The sequence below is a fragment of the Sphaerodactylus townsendi genome, linkage group LG11 (genome assembly GCF_021028975.2).
Source record: "Sphaerodactylus townsendi isolate TG3544 linkage group LG11, MPM_Stown_v2.3, whole genome shotgun sequence".
NCBI classification, from domain to species: domain Eukaryota; kingdom Metazoa; phylum Chordata; class Lepidosauria; order Squamata; family Sphaerodactylidae; genus Sphaerodactylus; species Sphaerodactylus townsendi.
The window spans coordinates 55,612,872-55,624,890 of NC_059435.1; the positions used below are offsets into that span (position 1 = coordinate 55,612,872).

The 12,019-nt window shown below is 41.4% G+C and overlaps 1 protein-coding gene across 3 annotated transcripts in view; it reads left to right on the forward strand.

Moving 5' to 3' along the window:
- Positions 1–12,019, forward strand: part of PLXDC2 (plexin domain containing 2) — a 247,278-nt gene that overhangs the window by 200,571 nt on the left and 34,688 nt on the right. For all 3 annotated transcript variants that reach the window (XM_048510913.1, XM_048510914.1, XM_048510915.1), the window contains one exon: positions 10,086–10,146. In XM_048510913.1, coding sequence (XP_048366870.1) covers positions 10,086–10,146 — 61 coding nt within the window. The remainder of the gene's footprint in view (positions 1–10,085; positions 10,147–12,019) is intronic.

The window sequence follows — 12,019 nt, forward strand, 5'->3', positions numbered from 1 at the left end:
TACTTGTGGTGTGCTTCCAAATTATGTAATCTGCTTCTTTGGATGGAAAATTTCTAAAACCCCAGTTGTGTCTTTGTGGCCAAGGGAAGATAGAAAATCTGGAACACTATTTGTCATACTTCTCATTTTTCTCATTATGTGAGGTCTAAGTATCTAGTTCTGGTTGAATTGTTGCATTTTCTGGTTGCATTTTCAGATTTTGTGAAGATTCATTTCTTGCCAGGATCATTTAACCAGGATAAATGTCATCTTTATTTGCTAATAAGTTTTGACACCAATTTCTCTGGTTCACTGACATTTCTTGAACTGTAGGTCATCTGATTTGACTCTACGTTAAACTAAGTAGATAAAGGTTTCTTGCTCTCATTTTTATGTCGTGACTCTGCACTTTTATTTTTGTTATTTGTATTTTGTAATTCATTACTATGATCTCTTTATGTTGTATAGGCCTATGGTTATAAACAATACCTGCCAATTGACTGACCCATGATTTAATGGGAAAGCTGTTGGCAACTTGCCTACCTCTTCTGTCCTGGGTGGTGGTGACCACAGCTCCCTGTAGCTGTTAATTTGTGGTTGGCAAATACATGTTCTGCAGCAGCTTCTGTCCACAAACAGGAAAACAAGTAGTTTCTAATGGCTGCTTCTCACCAGTTCAAACTTGGCCCCTACGCACCTTGAAATCACGTGTTTTTGATGTACTTTTGTTCAGTTCTAATGGTTATTGTCTTTTTATTATGTAAATGTTTAACATGTTAGCTCCCATTGTGGCCTTCATGAGGGCAGAAAGAGAATATATAAGTCATACACATAGTTATTCCTTTTTGGCCCACCAGACCAGTAAGAAAAAAAGTGTGCAGAACATGGTGGAAATGACATAATGTGGAACATCAACCTTGTGTAAGACTGCCATTTTCTTATCAGGGAAATCCTCCCATCCCTGACTGCTGTTCCCTGCCTGTGTTCCTATGGCTGATTGGGAGAAAAATACTATTAAAGAAACACAGTCAGTGATGGTATGACATTACTTCCAGGGAAAACCCAAAAGTGATGTCAGTTGACTCTGGGAATTGCCAGAAACTCCGTGATTTTAGAGAGGCATAACAACACTTCCATATTTTCCCCAGAAGTGACATCACGCCATCATAGATGGCAGCTTCCATATCCTCTTGCTGGTTTCCAGGCCATGGATCCCAACACATCAATTGACATTCTCATATTATAGTTTCCATATAGTTTCCAGGATGTCAGCTTATGCACTGACTTCACATCTGCTTCCTTATCCAGAGGATTATTGTAAGGACAAATGAGGACAGAAATACCATGTTTAGTACTCTAAATTTCATGGTGGAGGAGAAGGATATAGATGAAAAAAATCTTGCTGATGGCGCCTCAATCCTGCAATCAGCCTTGGCAGATAGAGAGAAGTTCAGATGTCACATTCCCAAGGAATCATGAATACATGGGAAAGGTTAACTCCTGGTAATCATAGTCTGCAGTGGTTTCCCAGGGGTATTCCACCTTAATAGGCTTGCCCACAGATCTGAGGAAAAATTACCTGTACCTTTACGAGAGGCTGCTGAAGCTTTTCATATCATAGTAAATAATATCTGCATAGTAAATAATACTGCATTAAATACTGCATACTGCATTTAAGCGGTATTAAGGACAGATCATTGTTCTTCCAAAACCTTTGCAATGCTGTCTTAAAGAATCTTCCATTTCACTAGACATTGTGTACCTGTCCATAGAGATTTTCTTCCCTGCTTCTCCCATGAAGGCTGAGACTCAGTGTGACATATACCATTCTCCTGTTCTCCTTTTTATCTCTTACAACTACTATGAGGGAACCTAGATTAGACTACATAGGGAAAGGGTGTTGCACCCAAGTCACTCCTCGGAGTTTCCTGCAAAAGTGTAGAAGATCTGATGAATGCGAAGTTAAATTAAACACACAGCGCCCAGATTTCCCAGAGACTACCCCTACATTCTAAATGCACTGTACCTGTATAGCATTGCTTAAAGCACAATACAAATATTCCACACCAGTTGTAGGAAAGATATATGTCTTAATATGTGTATTAAAGGGAAAAGAAAGGAACAAATTTGTGCCAAAAGATATCTTAGAAAGACAACTTCCACATCCTTATATTTTGGGGAAGGGAAATGTTTACTATTCATATGCATGTATAGCCTGCATTGTGACAAATTGACAAGGTCATTTTATATGCTGTGGAAGAGAAATAGCAAAAGAAAGTTCGGGTAGCCGCCCCTAAAGATTCAACAGAATTTCTGGGAGGTGTGTGAGCTTTCATCAGTAGTCATGGCTCACTTCTTTAGATCACAGCAAGCTAGAATGTGAGTCATCATCTGTCCTTAATTAAAGAAGAATGAATTCAGATAATGGCAGACATGTAGCTTGGATTAGATGTGCTAGCACAAAAGGGGTGGTTGATGGTGGAGAAGTCAGTATTCGTGGTATTGAGATGCACACCTGCCAACATGGTGGAGGTGTGGGGGCAGGGTTGTGTGTGTCAGCAAAGCTTGGAGCAATACCACATAAGAGGTCTAGACTCTGTCACTTGAGCCCTAGGAACCAGGGTAGGCGAGAACCTGCGGCTCTGCGGCTCTCCAGATGTTCAGGAGACTACAATTCCCATCAGTCCTCTGTCAGCACAGTTGGCCAATTGGCCATTGATGGTGAATTGGGAGTCTCCTGGAACATCTGAGAGACAGAGTTATACTCCTGCCTTAAACCATAACAGTCCATTCGTAGGTGAATGGATTACACAGCTGAGAGACAACATGACAAAGATACATCCATCTCCTTCAGGGATCAACCAGTCCACATCAGCAGAAGAGAACGACAGACAGTGCAGAGCTAGTGATAGGGGCAGAGAAGGATCCTTGGAAGACTAGCTAGCTACTGAAGTCAGACAGCTTAAGTGAGTGGAAGGTGATGTTAGCAGAGATAACTTGGCAGGAACCTATTTCCATTACTAATGCTGGTTTCCTCCACATCTAGCACCCTCTCTGGGAGCCCTGTGGCACAAAAGAGGTAAGCTGCACAGTACTGCTAAGTCAAAGCTCTGTTGCTCATGACTTGAGTGCCCAATCCTGACAGAAGTCAGTTTCAAGTAGCCAGCTCAAGATTGACTCAGCCTTCCATCTTTCTGAGGTTAGTGAACTGAGTACCCAGCTTGCTGGGGGTAAAGTATAGATGACTGGGGAAGGCAATGGCAAAACACCCATAAATACAGCCTGCCTAGGAAGCATCATGATGATGTGACATTATCTTATGGGTCAGGAATGACTTGGCACTTGTGCAGAGGACCACCTTTATCTTTGCTACCCCTCTGCATGTGACACCTAATCCAACCAAACCTGCTATTGTCATTTTCCTGTTATGGACATTTAAAAGCTGTTTATTAGTGATGATTTTAATTGCAGAAATATGGTTTTAAATTTTTATATGTATTTATATGTCGAGGGCATGTGAGCTACAATAGGAGATGATAAGTGGTTTGCCATTTGGTACCATTGCAGTCTTGGGATGTTATTGGACTTATTGAATGTGTTGGGGATGCTGGAATGTTTCAGGGTAGTGAGGGAGGAGGCTGTCAGAATCTGGAGGTTCATGTCCCAAAATGGAGGTGCAGTTCCCCTCCACTCCTTCATCATTGATTTATGTGCATGTTGTAAGCCACCCCAAGCCCAGTTTACAAGGGGAAGCTGGGGTATAAATTAAATTTCTGTTCTATTCTATTCTATTTCCACTGGGTGTCAAAATCCAGCTGTACATGATGAAGCAAGCTGTGACTCACATAAGCTCATACCCAGCCATAAATGTTGTTAGCCTTTAAAGTATTGCTGGGCTCTTGCTCTTTTCTACTGCTACATCAGGCTACCACGGCTAGCCATCATGATCTATCTTCATTTTACATGCTGGTATCCACACCAAGTACGAAACATTTCATGAGAAGCACCCTTAGATGTACTTTGTCTCTGACTCCTCCAGTGTATGTGTTGCATAATAACAGTAATTAAACCATTTGCTTCCCAACCTCTAGGTCTAATGAGTGCTAATGGGTATTCCTAATGAGAAAACTGATGAGCCCCTGCTCTTCTATAATTCATCAGTAATCAGCATTTGACTGTTTTTGCTGTGTGTTCACTTTAATTTGACTTTGCATTCATCTAAAGACAAATGTGACCTGGAGGGGAGGAAAAATCCAATACCTCTTGAACTTAGAGCCCATATCATCCAAGCTCTAGGAACGCCATCTGTCACGGGACCTTTCAGCCAAGCCCTTGCCTGTATTGCTTGTCTGTATTAATTAAATCAGCAGCAGAAGAGTTTTCTTTTGTTCTGGTTTTGTTCATCCTTTCCAATTCATTCATGCTTTCCCTGTCTGCAGTAGGTTGGCAACACTGATTTGAATGGCTTCTTTATTATTTTTAAGCTATCTGAGGGTGAAGTCTGTGGAAATCTTCAGGAGGCATCAAAAGACATTTTGCTTTCCAGGGCTTTTAGTTTGCACCAGTTTGGCCCGGGGAGGACAGTATTTATTGCAATGTCACTTGACTTGGGGGGAGCAGGGAGGCCCAGTCACTGCCACTCGCATGCACGGCATGTAGGGCAAAATTGGTGGCTGACCTCTCTCCCTCCCACAGGCTGGGAGGCAGAAGGCAGCAGAGTGTGGACCTCTATGTTGGATGGAGTGAGCTGGGAGAGTGAGCAGATGGACAGAGCAGAGATGAGTAGGAAGATGGGCAGCCAACTGGAGATTCCCCCCCCAACTTTAATGCTTTTCTGCCTGCCAGCCTCCTCCCTACCATGGAGCCAAGAAAGATAGAGGCAGAAGAGAAAGAGAGTCAAAGAAGGGGATGGGACAGGGGACGTCCCGCTGTGGCCAGTCCTGCACCCCTCACTGCCCTCCTCCCTGGCCAATCATCAGGAGCCTCTTCTTTCTCTCTCCGCTCCTTTTCCAGGCCAAATAAATGTTAAATATTAAAAGAAAGAGATTGTGGAGATGCAGACATTGGAAAATGGAAGAACATGGTAGCCAAGCCCTGCTGTGCAATCCATGGGTGCTCACCGACTGGTCAGCCAAGAAATGTGGCTTTCCTCCTCCTCCTCCTCCTCCTCCTCCTCCTCCTCCTCCTCCTTGGAGCTGAGCATATCTCTATTGTCAGTGGGGATGGTGGTCTGGGTGTCAGCCTTGAGCACCAAAGAAACTTTCTCCCACTTGCACTGGAAAGTGCAGGGTTCACAGAGCCTTCCTGGTGGCCACACCCTGTTTTCTGTTCTGATCAGCCTGATTCTGGCTAGTGCCTGTTCTTGCTTCCTTTTCCCCAGGCAGGAAGTGTGTGGGGATTTCCTGCTGCCCTAGAGGCCCCACCCAGAATAACTGGAGGCCTTTGCAAGGCAGATAGTGGGGCAGACTTCTATTTCTCATGTAATTAGTGAGGAGAGGAACTAAGAGCTAGGCACAAATTTTGAAACAGGGGTAGCCCTGAGAGGAAGGAATTAGAAGGAGCTGATCTGAGAAAGCAGTTTCGGTAGCCAAACTGAGACCCTTTCGCAGATGGGCCAAAAACAACGCCTACGGGAAAACGCTGCCTTCCCAGGCTTCGCCAGTTTCAAGACTGGGTATAGTAGTTGTTGAGCACGTCGTGCCTGGTCTGGTAAAGACGCCCAGCCCCATGTCCTCACCCGCTAGGAGGTAGCGTGGGCGGTAGGCGAACTCAGCAGGCTAACAACGGGGACAAGGCAGGAGTCAGGGACAGACCAGGAGAGAAGAGGCAGGCTCCATCTTGCGAACCCGCCTGCCAATCGCCGATCAGCTGCGGCCCGGCTTCGACATGCGTCTCTTACGAGCGACCTTCGCCTTCCGGCTGAATTCTCACCGGTGTGGAGGCGACATGGAGGCCGTGCAGAAACGGCCTGACAGACAGGCAGGGGACTCAAAGCATAGCTGAAATACCCTACAGAGAAGCATTTACTGCCATCAGTTACAAATGATAAGCTGCTGCAGAATATTGCACAGCACTCTACCAGCCTGCATCCTAGCCTTTTTCACTAGAATAAAGATTCTGCTTTGAGGGGACCAATCAACAAGGTAAGCAGAATTAAGTAAAAGTAAGTGGAGAAGGTAACAGTTGATAAAAAATAAACCGGTAGGCACACAGCAAATTAAAACATCATCTTGATCAGCTAAAAGGAAAGTAAAAACTGCAGACGGATCAAAAAAATTAATCATCATCTTCCAGGACCCATGACTATGGAAAGTTGTCATCCCTGCCCATTCCCATCCCTGCTCTGTTACATCTCTGCTCTGATACATTACCTTGGTCAATCACTTGTCCTCTGTCTTCTACCATACAGCATCCAATTTTCTGATTTCAGAAAAAAATCCTGTGCCACACTATTAATGCAAAATAAAAACTGTTTAATGCTTTCTGTAGTTTTCCCCATTGTGGTTTACCATGACAGCAAATCGCATTTAAGAACATAAAGTTCACAGGTTTTTTAAAAAAAATGTGCATAATTTAAATAAATCTTTAATTTGATGTTTCCAAACACAAGAATTCCAACAGGTTTTTTTGCATCCTGCTGTCTGTGCACATGTTGATATGAACTAATAAATGAATAATGAAACTCTTTAGTCTGCCCTAGTCTAAAGTGAGCAGATCTGTTTAAGAGTCCCTCCATTCCTTCGGTGCTTCTCCGTGCAAGTTTTTATTTCTGAACTCCAAAGCACAGTCCTAGCAGGAGGCTGTAACTGCAAGTTCACCGATTGAAGTCTTTTCCTACTAGCATCTTTGCGTACTTTTGCTGGATTTCAAATAAAGTTGGGGTTGGAAGGAACATCACAGCTGATAGAGTTGTTAAATTTATTTGACAGAGGGCAAGTGCATTCACTGCAGTTCCGTCTTGAGAATTCTTTGCAGGTATGATATCTACACAGTGTTGCTATCTTTCACAGTGGAGTCCATTGCCTTTCTCAGTTGTATGTTGGGCAAGAATGGAACAGGTGTAGCTTTTTAGCATTTAGCTTTTCAGCTCTGTTGGGTTTCTGTCCCTGTGTTGTTGTTACAGACACAACTGCCCTTTTAAAAACCACAACAGTCCCAATTTAAATAAGTTCCATTTGAAACTTTTCACAAGAAACTGGTCTACTTACAATTTGTTGGTTTCATTTTAAAGCATTTGTATCCTGCCTCTCAGCCTGAAAGGTTGTGAGGAAGTTGGCAATAATTGCTTCAAGTTAAAACAGTAGTAACTTGTGGAAACAATCATAAGTTTAAAAAAAACCTAGATATTCAAAGAAAAATAAAATTGCTACATAAATTACTACTGATAACTCAACAATAATCAGAATTGAGAAACCTTCATTTGCAGTTTTTTCAGTTGCTGTTGTGCCATGTTACTAATTGTCCCAAGCGCATCTTCCTGAAAGTATATTATTCAGCTAGAGCAGACTTGTTTTGAACTGGCAGATTTGACATCATTTGACCTTTCTAAAATTGGGAAGGAGGGGGGAAAAATCTTTCAATCAGGATAGAAAATGGATAACCAGCCTGGTTTTTCCATATTGCTGTGTTCCATTTCAACAGGATCCTTTCTCTTGTTTTCATTTTTCGAAAATGAGACTCATTTTGTCATGGCCTAGAATGTGGTTTGTTAATTCTCATGTCCTAGAATGTGGTTTGTTAATTGCTTTGCTGGGAGCAGACTTGGGTCATCCTTTGAGAATGAAGCTGTTATAAAAAGGCTGTGTTGACAGATGGTACAAATGGCGTAATTAATCAAATCTGCTGTGGTGTGTTCATGGCAGTGAGGAATTATTGTCATGCCAGTAAATGAAAGACTTATTAAATGTTGTGTTCTAACCAGAAAACATATTGTAATGATAGCTTGCAGAGCCATAATAGGGGTAGGGGGGCAATGATTATATACTCTGTAACTGATGGTTCTTGACATACTCCTTGGAAATTCTTCCCAGAAAACTTTTTTGGCATCAAGTGTGAAGATTCTGATAAAGAAACTTTTTCCAAATAAGACTGTTTAGACGTGGCAGTGCCTCAGCATGAAAGATCAATCAAACCTTTCTTTTTTTACATTCTTTAGAGCAAAAGAATCTAAATTCATTGTTCCACACATTTCTGATAAGGATTACTTTAGTTCCTCTCATTCGGTGCCTGTATGCAGTGATCAAAGATTGCTTGCTTCATTAGTGCGGAAAACTGCCTTGATCTGTACAAAGACAGAAAAGAAGAATGTTTTAAATAAGGCTAAATTTACATTTTTAAAAGGTTGAAGGATTGCCACTGTACACTGTAATGCTATGCAGGGTTATCTTAGTCTAAGCCCAGTAATTTAGACAGGAGTAACTCTGTATGAGATCATACTGTTAATTGCGTATGTTTTCACCTATGTACAGAATTTTACCCTTTTAAACCAATTGATCCCAATAAACTTAGAAGCATGTAACTCTGCTTAGGTTGAAACTATTACAGCCCAGTCTTGATGGTACAGTGATTGGGTCTGCTACCATTCTAGTACCACTTTCCTATCCAGAGGGCTTTCCTGCAGCTTGGGAAGCCCTAAAAAGTTTTTAAAAAGAAAAATCCTCCATAGCAGAGAATAGAGATACAGCATGATTCCACTCGTGGCTTTGCCAGCCCAAGGGGGCCGATAGAACTCTGGAGACCAGCCAAGGTCTGCCCCACACTCAGAATCCCCCCAACCATGTCAGTGCAGCATTTTGGGCCAACAGGACTGGGCAACAGAGCTGGCTTCCTGGTTGAGCGCCATGGAGCCATGCATCGCCTGGCTCTCCTGGTAAGTTACCTCTCCACTTGCCCCTTTGCACCGGTAGAAAGGGCATTTCCGCCAGCACAGGGGTGCACCAGCTCCAGAGGGAGATTCACACCCACGCACATGCTCACACATGCACACACCGGATTGGGCTACCCATCATCCACATTTTTAAGTCGGGTTCCCATTCTACATAAATTTCTCCTTCCTCCATTTTATCTTTACAACAACTCTGTGTGGTAGATAAGCCTGAGAGTCTGAAAGTGTTTCATTAGTTGAAGGTCACTCAGCAAACTTCCATGATAGAGTGGGCATTCAAACCATGATCTCCCAGATCCTAGTACAACACTAACCACTGCACTACACTGGTGATTTTTCAAAAGAAAGTGTCAGGTTGGTATTTTTCCTACCATTTTGGACTCTTCTCTCAATGCAGTGAAGCCATGAGAGAGTTACATGCGTAACATACTTGCAATTAAATTTAGTTTAGTTGTTGTCGTACCTTTGGCGCCAAAGAGTTTGAAATGTTGTAGAATTTCGACTTCTATGCTGTTAAGTCATCTTGAAAATCTTAATGAAAATATTCGTGTAGTTATATGCTTCATGGGAATAATTAAAGAATAATCTTCCAGCTGCTTTGCAATATATTCATTACATGTCATAAAATTACATTTTTTTGGTGGGGAACCTCATTAATTTTTAGTTAATTGGGGTAAAAGTTTAGGAGCAACCTCCATTTTTGCAATGCAGATTAAAGGAAGGAACAGACTATTTTGGATGGCTTGTTGCCTATTATTTGGTATGAACTGATCAAACATTTATGGATGCCTGTATCTCTCTGATTGCCTGTTCTGATAAAAAGAAAGCTGTACCGTTTGGTACATTCTTTGGTACATTCTTAGTACTATAAATATTGAGAAAATGAAAAAAACATAGACAGAATAAATAAGCTTAAATCCACAGGCTTGAGATCAGACCTTAATATTCTACTGCATAACACAGTAAAACTATTAACTATTCAAAGCAAAAAGACATTCCAATGTCAAATCGCCTAATCATGAAAATTTCCTTATAGAAAGCATTAACCATTGTGGCTCAGATCATCCTTTATATAGTGAACACTCTTGTTGATCATACAGATTTAAAAGTAAAAGACTTAATCACTTCTTTCTGTCTCTCCCCCCACCCTTCCATTCTTACCCAACCAATATATTTTTTTTCATTTGCAACTGGACTGTTGAATCTCTTCCATCATTTAAAGATGTTCCAGTGGATTTGATCGTCACCGGCAAGACTGGGTTGACCATGGCTGCCCTGAAGAGGTAGTATGTTTGCCTACATTTATGATCTTTTAGTTACAAGCTAAATGGGACCATTTAAAAATTTATTAGCTTCTGACCAAGACTGAGAGATAACTGACCAGATGAGAATTGAATATTGTTAACAAGGATGATCATCCGTGTGGTAGTGCTGTACCTTTGTCATGAATACCTGATCCTGGATACAAGTGTGTATTTCCCTGGTAATATGTTTCATGCATGAAACCTTGAATTCAGAAGTGTTATTCAAGCATGGAAATCTGTTTGTACAGCCTTGGGGTATGTGCTACAATTATCAATAAAGATTTTTTTTTAGATAACCTTTCTATTTAGGAATAATGATTTGAATTCCTTGACTTGCTTCTGCTAAGTGAGGGATCTTCTTCCATCACAGGAAGGTTCCTCAATTAACAGATTGAAGTCATTGGATACACCTCAGTATATTTTAGTGGTTATTTTATTAATAGTGTGAAAGCCGTATAATATCTGGATAGAAAAAAATAAAACGTTTAGTGAAAAACCTAATATATTCGTGATTTCAGCAGAAGTAGTCAAGATTTGATTTTTAGCCTGCAGACACCAGATCTCAGCTCTTGAACTTATTTTAAGTGCCTGATTGTAGTTTTGTGAAATAATAATCATAATCATAGAAGAGGAAGAGTTGGATTTATGCACTGCCTTTCTCTCCTGTGTGTCTCAGAGTGGCATGCAAACTCCCTCCTCCTTCTTTCCATGATAGATGCCTTGTGAGGTAAGTGGGGCTGAGAGAGTTCAGAGAGAACTGTGACTAGCCCAAGGTCACCCAGCAGGCTTCATATGTAGGAAAGAGGATACAAAGTCAGTTCACCAGATTAGAGTCCCCCACTCATTTGGAGGAGTGGGAATCAAACTGGGTGAAGCTCGATTGTAAAGAAATGGCAGCTGTGATATTTAACAAAATTAAACAACAACAACAACAACAACAACAACAACAACAACAACAACAACAACAATAATAATAATAATAATAATAATAATAATAATAATAATAATAATAAATCAAGTTTCAGCAACCATGGCACAAACCAGCTGAGGCAATCCCAGTGGTAATCAACATCCTGGGCACCATTCTAAAAACACTAGGGCAGCACTTCAAACATCTTCTGTCAGATTCAGAAGGCAGCCCTGCTAGGATCCGCAAAAATACTATGTCAATACATTACAACTTCCTAGGCCTCTGGGTGAGGCTCGAATTGTAATGAAAGACCCAACAACCAGCTAAAGAACTGGCAGCTGTGAAAGCCACCAATAATAATCATCATCTGGTGGCAGAGAGTTTTCTGCAAGTAAAACAAACAGTGGAAGATGAGAAACATGCACTAAACGATTATGTAAATGAAAGTCCAGGACAGGCATTGATTGAAGTGAAGAATAGACATTTACTGAAAGCCCCAAGAACCAAACAGGAATACAGAAAAGATGTGATTAAAACAAGGACTAAGAACTGGCACAACAAGGGTTACACAGGCAATTTATGAAGAAGATCAAGGACAAAGTGAACTATGAAAAGACCTGGCTGTGGTTGACAACTGGAACTCTGAAAAAGGAAATGAATCACTGACTTTAGTAGCTCAAGAACCAGCCATTAGGACAAATACAATCAAAGCCGAAATAGAAAAATCTCAGATGACGCAAAGTGCAGACATCGCAATGATTGAGGACAGGAAAGCGAACATCATTGACATAGCAGTACTTAGTGACAGCGGGGTCACTGGACAAGAACATGAGAAGGTCACTAAATATCACAATTTGAAAATCGAGATACAGCAACTATGGCACAAACCACCTGAGATCATTCCAATGGTAATTGGCACCATTCTGAATATATTAGGGTGAC